Here is a 14,383-nt window from a genome sequence, read left to right as displayed (position 1 = left end):
TCCACATCCTACATCTATTTGTTTTTTACTCTCTCTCTTTCTGTCTCTCACTCACTCACTCTCTCTCTCTCTCTCTCTCTCTCTCTCTCTCTCTCACACACACGCACACACGCACGCGCGCGCGCNACACATCAATATTCCTTTTGTCAACTGATCCCGTCCAGATTCCAAACCTTTCACACCAACGTTTCGAACCATCCAAACCAGCTGCTCGAGCCCTCTCCACACACACACACACACACACACACACACACACACACACACACACACACACACACACACACACACACTTAATGCAGGCGGCACGAAGCAACTCGTGGATGTTCAAATCGACTACACTGTACTTTCCCTCCTTTACACCATTTAAATTTTATTAAAAAAGAAAAGTGTCACTGGAACAAATGAAAAGCCAGCAAACTTAATCCTTAAAAGACACCGAAATTAATTTTTACCATTTCCTGTCGAACGGACAAGAACCTGAAAGTATAAAAGAGCGAGTGAGGATAGGCAATCACTTCAGATGTCAAACCAAATCTCACTTTTATGATAAAATTTGTTTGAGTATTTAACGTTTTTGTCTATATCTTGTTCTTGAATTATAACGATTTGCTTTTTTTGTGGTTCTTATATCGTTGAAGAAATTAAATCTTCTTAATAATTTTCTATATGCACACGCACACTCACGAACGGAGAGAGAGTGAGAGAGAGAGAGAGAGAGAGAGAGAGAGAGAGAGAGAGAAATATAAAAAACACAATTGAGATAAATTGTTAGCTGGTCGTTTTCCCACATCAGTTTATGCCAGGAACGAACTTCGCAAAGTGAAGGAAGAAATTGGTAACCTGGTTTGGTGGTTCCCGTGTAAATTTAATTACTAGTTACTAAATTCATTAGTATTGTGGAACTTCAATTGAACGTTTCAATTACATTGGCTGGACTGTGAGACGTACTAAATTCGTTTAAAATAATGATTGATGCGAATTTTTTTCGCCTAAAATAACCATGATCATAGAAATTATGAGATTCTTAGAAGATTGTAGTTTTTTAGGGGTTACTACCTGGATACAATCGGACTGGTTCGTTATGTCCTTCCACCCGGAGGACTTTGTGTATGTCGATAACTTTGTCCTAACGAACAAGTTTTAATGTAAAATCTCCACCCTCTGTCTCATGTTCAGAACTGTCCATATAGCCAGTAAAAAAAAATTCGCATCGATAGTCATTTTTACAGACACAAAAAAATAATATAAAAATAAATTGCAAAATTATTACATATAAAATAAGTCAACCTTATCCTTCATATATTAAATTATTTCGGTCAATATAAGGACGTTTAAAATGAAAAAAGTTTATTATTACATACAATATAATACGTTTTATATAATAGTAATTAGTTTAATTAAAAGAAAAATTATTTTAGATTAAAAATAAATTAAATAATATAAATTGTTAATTAATCATACCTTGTGTGAATTCCAAAAGCGAAGTTTAGTCTTTTTCAATGGCAATTCAATCGTGGTGTAAATCAAAATACAATGAAACTATATAACTTATTTTATTACATTATTGGCACAAATACAAACAATGGTCCATACGGTATTATGAGGGATAACTTATTTGATATTACATAATTAAGTGGTCTTTATCATTTACTTTTTTTTAATAATATGTGTAGTTTTGATCCAAATTAGTTAGTCATTTAAAACATTCAAATCTTATATTCAAAGTTATACGTTTTATTAACGTGATACTTCTTACATATAACTAATAATTTACAAAATGTCCCCTGCTGGACAGGTCTGTCAAAAAAACTTTTTTTTCTTTCAATAATTTAGCTAAATATACACAATTATACATGGCTACAAGATTCTCTAGTATTGAATTGTTAATTAACTACTCTAAGCAATTATTAAAGGATTGAGATTACAGTTAACGTACTTGAAACACTTAACGAATTAAGATTACATGGCGTTAAATCTAAATCTTCATTTTTGGTGCTCGTCTCTAATCTAAAACAAATTTCTACAAAGACTGACCCTAAGTGACAAACAACTCGATAATACTCTACATGAACCTATAATACCTGAGGTTAATATTTAAATGCAAAGAAGTTAACGATTAGATAAGTGTATCATTATTTTTATTCATCTTGGCATTTGAGTCAATAACGATAATTTGGTTGCCCAGATTCAATATTCAACAAAGATGTAGTCATGAGCTATGTTTTATTTAAACAGAGTTGATTTCAGATTGAATTTTAAACAAAACAACGAGTACACATGCCTAGGAATGTTGTTATTATTTTTTTTTACAATTAAATCTCCTTATAGATAAATTGTCTATATTTTAAATAGACATTTCTATGGTCCATAACTTCGATATTATTCGTTATTTTGATAATAGAACATGTTGAAATTCGTTTTTCAACTATTTAAAATAATGTTTGTTTAATGAAAATAAGTTGATTATAAATTTTATTAAGTCAGATGGGGTTATTATTGATGAGCAATTTTCTGATAACCATTTGGATATGGAATTAGTCTTTCTGATTTTTAAAAAATTCAAAATTTGCATTATTTGAAAATTTCCTTACACATTACTATTTCATACACATTATTATATACATCATTATGTATATAATAATCTGTTTAAAGTATGTTTGTACTTCAGAAGTAAATTTTTTTTCTATTAAAATTTCGAAATATGCAGTCAATTTTTTAAAATATATACATACATAAGTTCATTGATAAGATTTACACTCGAACCTATTTTCATATACACAAAAAATTTAAATTATAAAATAAAGTTAAAATAAAAAATATATCACACAGAATTCATCGTCTTATCTCTGACGGAGACAAAATGCTTAAAGAAGTGAAAAATTGCCATATTGTCATTAAAATTTTTGGCCAAATTCTATTTTATTTGTTTTAATCTAATGGCAATTTTTTACTTATTTTCATTTTTTTAAAGATACATTTTTATAATATAAATCAGATTCAACGCAAATCAATAGTGAGCGAGAAAAGAAAACTATTATGTACATTTATTTTACACACTGGAAAAAAAATTGTCTAAAAATCGAACTGCAATTTAATCAACCTGAATCAAGCAATTGTTTCATTGTGTATAGTCAAAAAATCCAAAATAAAATGGGTGAAAAAAAAAATTAAATTAATTTTGTTTTTTGACAAATATTAGACAAGTAACACAAGGTCATTTGATAAATGCCTCTCTTTGAAATCACTTGTTATACAAATTTAAAAAATCACTGGTATTTCATACGGGTTTTTATCATTTTTGATTTAATTTTTTGCTTATATTTTGTATCGCTCCCATGAACGGTACTTTTCGTGCTTCCTCGGGCATCTCCCTGATCTGCGAATGAAAGTGCCGAAATCGCAGGTTGGAACAGTACATGTCCGCATTTCTATGCATCTGAAAAAATATAATTTATTTTTTATAGACATTGGTATGTTTATATAAATATATTATATATATTTAAGAAAATCTATTTTATTCCAAACAACGTATATTCTTGATACCAAAACTCACGCGTGGCCAGTACATATTTTATGCACCAATTTACATTGATAGCCTAATTGATACCTAATAATGAATATCGGCTTACTTTCTTACAATTTAATCACATTTGAGAAATGAACCAGTAAAAGAACTAAGATGAATTTTAAAATTACTAAGAATGCTATTTTTCTTTTTAATAAAAGATAGAACAATTGTAGTAGACATGGTGCCACATTTCAAAAAATTGATTCATGAACACAACCTGAAAATTTGAAAAATAAACACCCTATGAATTTTATATACATCACTGAATACGTTTTACTCTATACATACATAATTTTTCATAATTGAAATCCGCACAATAAAGAAAATTGTCTTGAAAGGTATAGTCATTTTTAATGACAATCTAGTTGATAAATCATTGATGTCAGAATTTTTCCTTTTTCACATAGCGTAATGTCTAGCAATGATAGATAATATAATATATTACATACCAAATTTACTTTCATTTCGGTTTCCGCAATGAATTACTAGCAGTTTTGAGAGGGAGATATATAGACATATAGAAAGCAAATTGGTAGATACATAGATAGATAAACAGATGCAAATACTGAGCTAGATAGATAAGAGAGAGAGAGAGAGAGAGAGAGAGAGAGAGAGGGAGAGAGAGAGTGAGAGAGAAAGGGGGCGAGAGTGAGTGAGTGGGAGAGAAAGAGGGCGAGAGAGAGTGAGAGAGAGAAAGGGCGAGAGCGAGAGAGTGAGTGAGAGAAAAAGAGACAGACAGTGAGGGAGGGAGAGAGAAAGAGAGAGAGAGATAATGAGTGAGAGAGAGAGAGAGTGAGTGAGAGAAAAAGAGAGAGACAGTGAGGGAGGGCGAGAGAGAGAAAGAGAGAGACATGGAGAGAAACTGAGAGTGAGTGAGAGAGAAAGGGGGAGAGCGAGAGAGTGAGTGAGAGAAAAAGAGAGAGGCAATGAAGGAGGGCGAGAGAGAGAGAGAGAGAGAGAGAAAGAGAGAGAGAGGGAAAGAGAGAGAGAGAGAGAGAAAGAGAGAAGAGATACAGCAAGAGAGTGAGTGAGTGAGAGAGAAAGAGTGAGAGAGGGTGGGCGAGAGAGTGAGGGAGAAAGAGAGAAAGAGAGAGACAGTGAGGGAGGGCGAGAGAGAGTGAGAGAAAAGAGTGAGTGAGAGAGAAAGGGGGCGAGAGTGAGTTAGTGGGAGAGAAAGAGAGCGAGTGAGAGTGGGAGAGAGGGAGGGAGAGAGAGAAAAAGAGAGAGACAGTGAGGGAGGGAGTGAGAGAGAATTCCTGAATAGGTTTCTGGCGTAAGGTTGAGGCCAGGGAAAGCTCTTTGACAGATTGTTTCTTGAAAAATTTGGTTTGAGGGGATTTTGGTGGAAGACCTCTTTTCTTTGAAGATGGACCACTCACAGTGAGAGAGAACATGGTACTACACACAAATAGAATCGTTTTCAATATATGTTTCATGTATTTGTGAGCGTGGTTAAGGGCGTATTGTAGTTTTGTGTTTTCAGAGAGGCAAAGCCGATTCGGGATATGTAATTAAGAATATAGTAAGAACTTGATGATGGGTTAACAGCATGCTCATCAATCCTCAGAGACCAAGAGAAAATGTCACTACTATAAATACCGTTTTTTCAAAGACAACTTGATTTTCTTAATAGCACTTACAGACGGTCTGCATGGACGAAGTATTCCTTCCCTTTCTTGTACTTAGTGCAATCCCTCTGTTTGTCGAAGCAGTCGCAAGAACATGATCCGTTTGAGTGGATACGAACTGAAAATTGGCTCGGGCATTTACACCTGTAAAACGGATCAGTTAGAGTTTTTATTTTTTTATTTTATTTTGAAAAATTCTAATCTGCTTACTGTGGAATGTGATTTGATCTCGGTTGGCCCAATGCATTTTTCGTGTCCGTGTCTCTCGGCATCTCATCTCCCCTGTCCATGCATTCGCACTCGGTGTGATTATAAAAAACGAGCTTTTCGATCCTAACTGCCTTCCTGGGATGGTGTCTGCTTATCCCTGGTATTTCGTACGTCGCCTGAAACAAACAAAACAAATTTCCAACAGTCTTGCTACGATACATGAATAATTGGGCGTTGCCGTATACTAAACGTTTAGACGACAATGGAGAATTTACTAACGCTGGTTACCCTTAGAATTTAATTGAATTACGATGTAGTGTTGTGTATCCGCGAATGGGTGATGTGCCAGAAGTTTGGTCTTAACTGATCTAACTGACGGCTCAACCCTACTTACAACAAGCCATACTAAAATCCGGTTTATGCGGTTGGATAATTAATTTAGCCATATTGTTTCTAACTGAAAGCCTTAAATGAAAAACAAACTGGTTCCCTATTTATAACATTATAACTATGTACGTATTATTATGTTATGTAGGGATTGCACATACCTGTAAAGTTCAATAAATTTTTTCGTGTTTTTAAACGAAATGAAGTAATTTTCAACAATATGAAATAATTCCCTAATTTCGTGGTCCGCTTGACCAATTAATATTTTACAATTAATTAAGGTTTTTAGTTGAGATGAAAAAAAGTTAATGGCACGAGAGGGATTCGAACTCATAATCGAAAACTCATAAGGTCGGGTTGAGATGGGGAGTTGATGTCCGAGTGGATCGAGGTTACGATAGCTCAAGTGGTAGAGCAGCGGCGTATCTAGCCGAAGGTCGTGGGTTCGAATCCCTCTCGTGCCATTAACTTTTTTTCATCTCAACTAAAAACCTTAATTAATTGTCAGTTATTTATTAATATAATTCGTACAATCAAAACGTAAGAAATGTCATACCATAAGTTTTTTTTATTATGTTTTATTATATAAAACTATATCAATTATTCCAATTAATTTTTCTTTTCATCTAAGTGTTTTGGTTGAGATGAATAATTACTGTCAAGTGCGGCATTCGAACCCACGACCTTTGGCTAAATCGACATTAGGATAAGGTTCGATATTCGTGATTCGAATCCCGAAAACATAATAAAAACCTTATGGTATGACATTTCTTGTGAAAATACACTCAGAAGTAAAAAATAATAAATATCGTTAATATTTTTAATTATCGCTCAGGCAATCCTCCACTGATTATCTCACACAATATTGGGTCTGTTTTAAAGGATTAGAGTTAAATAAAATACAGATAAAATCTTCCACTTGTGTTTACAATTGAATTTTGTAAATTAATCTTTGGATAGTCAATCCCCAGGTGGTAGAGCAGCGGCGTATCGTCGTGGGTTCGAATCCTTCTCGTGCCATTAACTTTTTTTTTCATCTCAACTAAAAACCTTAATTAATTGTAAAATATGAAATAAATGAAAATATTTATTAATATTACATACCATATAACGCGTATTCAACCGTGAACTACTGAGAATAGGCCGTATAAAGTGATCGATTCAAGGAGAATATATATTTAAATTTGTTTAAATATTTTATACAATAAACAGATAAATAGAAAAAGTACAGTACTACATGGATAACAAACAGTCTGTCGGGTGTTAACTAAAATAAGAAATAAAAGTGAAAAAAAAATATCAAAAGAAAATTACCACTTAATACTGCCTAGTAGTATTCATTTTATATAGATACATTTTTTTGGGGGGGTTTACGCTGGCATATTACCCATTAAGTTTTCTTCTATTTTCATTTTACTGTCGAGCGTGATCGGCCGACCAGGGCCAGTTCCGCGCCGCGCGCCCGCACCACTCATTCAGCTCCATCGTCTTCTCATCTTCTAAATTTTCATGCTTGAAGATAATCAAAAAGAAACGTTTATGGACTTTAGAAATCCATAGATTGTGTTGAAAGCTGATGGGTTGTTGGTTATTAGGACAGATTCTAAGTTTATTGGTTTTGAAATATTTGGGACTTTGCTCAGATTTTTTAGCAGTTTGTCTCTTTCATTTTCATATTCTGGACATTCAAAAATGTACATACAATTATATATTTACTTTTTCCTTTTTTTTTGTTTCCTTGAAAAGCTCTCACCAATTGAACTGCTGAATCAATTGATACCTATATTGCTGTTGGGGGGAAGGGCGGATCTTAATTGACCCTGCAAACTTCCGTACCCGTTTACAGTACAATTAAATTTTGTTGAGTTTTTTTCTCTTTTAAAAAAGGTGGCAACTATATATTATACTTAAGAGGTTTTGGGAAAAAGAAAGAGGAGATTGATAATACTTTAAAGTAAAAATTGAATATTTACAATTTATTTACACTAAGCAAAAAATTAAAAGAAATTTCTTTAATTATCCAAAATAATTCATAATCAAACCTACTGGCCAGGGTTTTAAACTACAAAAGACAAAAAAAATAATTAAAAGGTACTTGGTGGGATGACTCCTCGCTTCTCCCAGCAATCGAAATAAGCGGTGTTGAGATGGAGGTTACTGCTGGGTTCCACTTCGACGAAGGTGCCTGTAGAGCCGGATGACGAAATAGTTGACGTAGACCGTAAGGTCGGTGATGTGACGACAAGGTGTTGAACAGAAGAAATCGATGGTGAAGGTCCAAAGAAAATCGATATTAGGTTCGATAAATGATTCGGCAAACGTCTTGTGCTGACCCAGGCAAGCGAGAGACTAATTTACTCCCGTGCAAAGGCCGAAGCTACCGGCGTTATCGTTTGCCAAAATAAAAACAATAGGGCCCTCAGCGATTTTAACAGGTCCTCCCGAGGCGAAACTTGGTCAGCCGAAATACTCAAAAAATGAAGCTTCTTGGGCGTCAACAATTGCCATGCAAGTATGCAAGGGCTTTACAATTCCTTATTTCGTTTAAGGTCTGGACAAATACAACTCGGGAAAGGCTAGGAATACCCAGATGCAGAAGGCGATATTCTGTATCGAGCACTCAGCCACAAAGTGAAAACATCTTCCTTTATTTTTGAGTTGCATAAGGAACACAATTCGATAACATTAGGTTTCCAAGGTACAAAATTGAGGTATATTTGCTCGCTACGCATTTTTAAAAACCATCGCATCTCGGAGAAGCGAAAAAGGTTTGTTTGCTCACTTAGTGGATCGAAGTGACACGACAAATGGTCCAAATCTCTATAAAGAAGAAAACGGGTGGATAATGATGCTTTCCTTAGGAAACTCTCATAATGGATTTCCCTAATTCTGCTTAGGAGGATAATCCTCTCCAGTCATTTATATTTTCGCTTATCAACGTGGAAGGACAACCATAATCATGTGCCAACTTGTTCCATTTGGAAAACCAATAACAATTCCTGTTCATCACGGCTTTGGCTGTAATTTTGGATAGAGGCGAGGATGCCGAGGACATTCGTTTGAGAACAAATGAGAAGTGGAGTTTTAAAGCCAAAATAAATAGATCAGTCCCAGTCTCTAACAACGACATATGTGACGGTGTAGGGTCCGGAAGAAAGAAGAGCTTTTTAATAAAACATCTCGTTATCTTTGGAACTCCCAGATCTGGAAAGCATAGCACAAGATACAACGACAAACGCTGTTATACAATTTGAACTTTGCTGAAAACTGTTCTAAGTCCTGGGTGAACAGATTCCAAACTCTATTTACTGCAAGCTTAGCAAGCGCTGCTTTCCGTTGTAGATGATCCGTACAAGACAATGTCGACGAAAGACCTAGGTACAACCTAGATAATTGTAATTATTTACATCTATCTTCTTGCCATTGTAACTCCAACTCTCTGACCCAGCCTATCACCTTTTCTAAAAATTGAAATTTTTGATTTCTCCAGGTTTACGGTTAAGTTCCATTGGTCAAAAACGCTGAGTTCAATTCGTGTTATCATAAAATTTCAAAATAAATTGATTTTGAGTTGTTTTTGTTGTGTTATATTTAGGGGAATTTTTCATCTCAACCAAGACCTTAGATTAAAATTATATCCATTACAATTCATGGTCCGATTGACCAAATAATATCTTTCAATTAATTAATCTTTATGTAAGGTATTGGTTAGATAAAAAAGTCAGTGTCACGAGCGGGATTCGAACCCCCGACTTTCGGCTAAATGCGCCGCTGCTCTACCACTTGAGCTATCGTGACTTCGATCCATTCGAACACTAACTTCCCATCTCAAACTTACTTTTTTATCTCACTCAATACCTTACGTAAAGATTAATTAATTGAAAGATGATGTTTGGTCAATCGGACCACGAAATCTGATGGATTTAATAGGTTAAATGAAGTATATCTTCACTAAAGCTCTCCGTGGCCATTTCATTTGTCGTCGAGAATCGAATAGATTACCCGATATTTGAAAAATGGCAAACAGGAGGGAAAATTCGAAAGGTTGGGTTGAGATGGGAGGTTGGTGTCCGAGTGGATCGAAGTCACGATAGGTCAAGTGGTTGAGCAGCGGCGTATTTAGCCGAAGGTCGTGGGTTCGAATCCCGCTCGTGACACTGACTTTTTTATCTCAACCAATACCTTACACAAAGATTGAAATTGAAATTATATTTGGTTATAAACAGGCCAACCAGTTACAAATTCTTATCTAATTGTCATATCCTTTTTTGAGTGTATTGTCCGACACTGAAGTATGGCTTAAAGGTTTTTTAAAATTGTTCCAAACAGATGGATTTTTTATTTAAGACAATAGGGAAGGATTACTTTAAAATGCATGAAGTTTAAAATTACTTTTTAACTGTGTTGAGCAACGGAGGTTCTATTGATACTAAGAAAATGAGTTTTTACTGAATAAAGAATCATTTTTCCCTGAGTTATTTTACCCTTGCTACATTTAAAACAGTTAAGAGTTTTAAATGAAAAACGCGTTTCCGCACACCCTCCGTAATGCAACCATCACTCCTGACTCTTTCATCTTGTTTAATTTATTTTAACGACAATAATCAGAAACCACGTATTAACAAGATAAATCGGCTTGTTCCGATTTTATAAGAATGGAAATTAATGGGGTATAAATTGCGTACGAAGTCAGATCAACTCGGTCATTAATCTTCAACAGTGGAGACGTTCTAGCCGAAGAAACGATGCGGATACAGGTCAGTTGTTGACGTCGCTCACATTTTTCATCGTCCGTTTCCGGATGATGAATAGGACAGTAGAAAGCAAAACTATACAGGTTGGCTTCAAAGAGAGAGAAAAAGAGAAATAAAAGGCAGCTTAGTTTTTTAAATCGCCTCATGCCAGACGTCCATAATTCATGTTGAATATTGACTTTGTTGAAAAGTGTCCCTTTCAGCGGGAATTCACGCCCGCTTTCAACGCTACTGATAAAAGCGTGCTCTTTATCTCGCATCATCCTCTCAGTCTAGCAGTAATGGACTGCGTCCCCAGCATAATTTGCTTACCGTTACTCTCCAGGGCCCGCGAACCCTTTGATTTCCAGGATCGTTTCCAAATACAGTCGGCTTTGACGGTCAATACATCTTACGTGTGTTTGTCCTTTTGTAGGGGGAAAGTACAATAAAATATGTATGCGACCGGGAATAAATCGCTTTAATGCTTGCCGGTTGCCCTTTGCTTCGAGTAAAAGCAAGAGTGAGACCTTTTGACGAAGGACACAAAGGGAACAGGCGCACTGAGACAGGAAAGTTATTTCGAACGGATTTCCCTTGCCCTTGTTATAACGTTATTAAAGGAAGGAATTCCCTGTCTGATATATCACAAGGAAAAGTATCACATACGAACTCTCTTCTAAAAAAATATATCGCCGATTATTTATATCTATCACAAATCATAACATACAAGCAAATTCGTAATTCAATTTTACAATCTGAATATTAACGAAAATGGTTAAGTCAATTCCTTAATACTGTGTTAGTATTTTAATAAAAACTTTTAATCCTTTCATATTTTTTAATCATAAATTTCATAAGAGCTGAACTTTTTATGCTTCTACGTTCACGGTTCACTTTAAAACGCTTTCCTTTCGAGAACTATTTTATATTCGAAATAAACTTTTTATATTTTCCATAACGCTTTTAGATACTTTTTAACTACCGTTCATTTTTTAAGTTCGTATTATCTAAGTGGATTTAGTAAATGAATAAAATGTAATATGTATTAGGCTACTTCATAATTGAACCATAAAATCAATTTACTCAAAGTCTAAAGTAATTTCAGGTACTAAGGTTTTTTATTACTAGGCCCTTTCAACACGACACGCAAGGATGGCACAATTGCATAGAAGACAAATACTTTGAGCCCTGAAGACGGTTTCGATAAAGATCGAAACGTTGGCACGATAAAGAAAATGTTTTTCTAAAACCTACGTCACACCAGACCACATCTCATGATATCCAAATAATCGTTTTTTATTACATTTATTTGATGTGTACAACTACAAATATTTTATTAAGTAAATATTTTCAATATATGATGAATTTATCGTTTGAGTCAGTGATAAGAGAAGTTGCTTAGTGGCAACACCCCTTTTCACTGAAATCTCGTCATTTTTTGCTCACTGATAAGGTCTCAGAGGCACTTACGTTTCGATCGTCTTGCAGGATTTTCTAGTGGGGTTGTAACTGTCGTACTAGTTTTGTGTTACTAGTCACGATAGATTTTTATTAAATAGATTAAATAGATTTTAAATTTTTTATATCAGATTTAGTTCAGGTCACGTACAAACGGGATAGGTAGATTGTTATGAATAGTACGATTTGAAGCAAAAAGAGGAGCATTTATAATTTAGCGGAAAATTTTGGACTAAATCGATTGGAGTTCGGAATCCTTGTTTGTGCCTATACTTCGTAACCGTGGCCTAGACAGGTCTTATCATTGTCTTGCAAATTATACCTTTGTTTTCACTGTCTAATTTTGATCATGAGACAAGTAGGCTTTTTAATAATTCATAACGTCGGAGTGTTTCTTGTCTTTCAGTCTTGTGTGGGAATTCCAAATCATTGGTTTATCCATGAAAGTAGAAGATAACGCGCATAGGAGTAGTTGGTAATCGGGTTTCATTAATACTCACTGTGAGACTGATAATTTTACGCAGTTTTATTTTCGTTTGGTTTATTTTTATTCTCCACTTTGTGAACAATACTGTTAATTCATTCAGGTGTTGTGAGTGTTGAATGTTTATGAAAAGGTCCGAATTACGATTAAGAATCGCTCCATCATCAACCAATGCTGAAATAACATTTGTCTAAACTTCGTCGGCTCTTTTCTCCTCAAAGAAGCAGACGCCTTATACAAAAATGTCTTTTCTATACCGACTTCCTTCCCCACCCCTTCAAAATCCAATGTATATAAACATAAAACAGCAAAATCTCACTGCCACTCTCCACACGACACGCAAGAATGGCACAATTACACAGAAGACAAACACTTTGAGTGAGTAGAAATACTTTGATTGAATATAAAAAAAATATATATATATTTTGCATTGTATAAATTCACTTTTCCACATCCTAAATGTATTTTTTAAATGAAAACAATGTTTGTAATTCCCAGGCCCTGAAGATGATCTCAATGAAGATCGAAACGTAGCACGATAAAGAAAATGTTTTTCTGAAACCTACCCCACCAGACAGCATCTCACGATTTCTGAATAATTATCGATTAACGGTCCCTAATCACCACACACGTTGAAATAACATGTGAAGAAACATCTACAGTGTATATGGAAAATAATATGCTTCCCTGAGAAACACCTGCTCGAGTACATAAGGTGAGATTTCAGTTTTTCTGACGGACTCGGCAAAATGGGGAGGATGTTCTTCTTATTCATTTAATATAGAGTTTAATACCCATTCCATACACAGAATAATTACTTCTCGCTAATTACCGTTCTCATCATTACTCGAGCTAACAAAGTTTGAGAATTGTTGACACCATTTTCTCTGCTCTAGATAATAAGGAGTACTACTTAGGTGCGTACGTGGATATAACCCATGGTTTGGTAATCAGGCATCCTTTACAAATTTAAACTCTTCCTACCCACACCTTATTACCCGTATTCAAACAAATCTTGAAATAAAATTATTTACAGATAATTCTCAAAACATAATATATGGTTTGCAACACCCGAACTTTTCCCGGTAGAAATAATTCTTGAAGCAAAACCAGCCACATCAGCTTTACCTATTTTTGAAATTCAGTAACCTGATTTATTTAGCTGTATCTTTTGAATGTTAAGTTAGAATGTGTTTTAATCAATATCCCAAAGTTTTAGCTAGATCATCATCAAGGTCAATAACTTTTTCTAAATTTTACCAAACAGGTGGAGTAATATTTTATGCATTGCACAGAAAGTGCTTGTGCAGACATAAACCAATACTGATCGGGCGTCCGACTCATATTTATCAAGCTAGCTGTTTTCGGTTCAAATCCTGGTGTTACCTTTGCGATATTATTTGAGAATAATAAGTAGTTCTGATTCCTCACTTCTTCCAAAAACAAACCTTCTCGCATTCGAATGTAACAATTAAGCTTTATAAATGCTCCATTGAGCAAATAAACGAAATTACACGACAGTAATTATATCAGGGATATAATCATAGGGAATTCAACATTCCTTCAATTCATTATATATTTATATTATATTGTCACGATAGCTCAAGTGGTTGTTAGAGCAGCGGTGTATTGAGCCGAAGGTCGTGGGTTCGAATCCTACTCGTGCCTTCTTCATTTCAACCAAAATCTTACATATAAAAAAATTATTTTTTTCATTTCTTCATCGTTATCCTTTCTGTTTATGAGTTCAAGTAATTTTCCCTTCCCGAAGTACATAAACATTACCCGATTAAAGTGCAAAACTCCATGGATTCATATTCAAATCATCAAGATTTTCCAAACTGATAGTGAACTTAAACAGTATATAGTATCTATACTATATATAATAAAAAATATTAATTTATAAACAATT

At 34.5% G+C, this 14,383-nt stretch overlaps 1 protein-coding gene across 1 annotated transcript in view; it reads right to left on the bottom strand.

Annotated features, from left to right (window-relative positions):
* Positions 1-1,534: 1,534 nt before the first annotated feature.
* The window catches only part of LOC106663882, a 341,156-nt gene continuing 328,307 nt past the window's right edge, over positions 1,535-14,383 (bottom strand). The window contains exons 4-6 of the mRNA XM_014389095.2: positions 5,407-5,582; positions 5,209-5,340; positions 1,535-3,436 (exon numbers count right to left, since the gene is read on the bottom strand). Of these exons, the coding sequence (XP_014244581.1) occupies positions 3,316-3,436; positions 5,209-5,340; positions 5,407-5,582 (429 nt within the window). The 3' untranslated portion in view covers positions 1,535-3,315. The remainder of the gene's footprint in view (positions 3,437-5,208; positions 5,341-5,406; positions 5,583-14,383) is intronic.

The sequence above is a fragment of the Cimex lectularius genome, unplaced genomic scaffold (assembly GCF_000648675.2).
Source record: "Cimex lectularius strain Harlan isolate CLEC.00 unplaced genomic scaffold, Clec_2.1 scaffold41, whole genome shotgun sequence".
In the NCBI taxonomy this organism is placed as follows: domain Eukaryota; kingdom Metazoa; phylum Arthropoda; class Insecta; order Hemiptera; family Cimicidae; genus Cimex; species Cimex lectularius.
The sequence above is the reverse complement of the archived record's forward strand: the minus strand, read 5'-3'. Positions and strand labels throughout refer to the sequence as shown.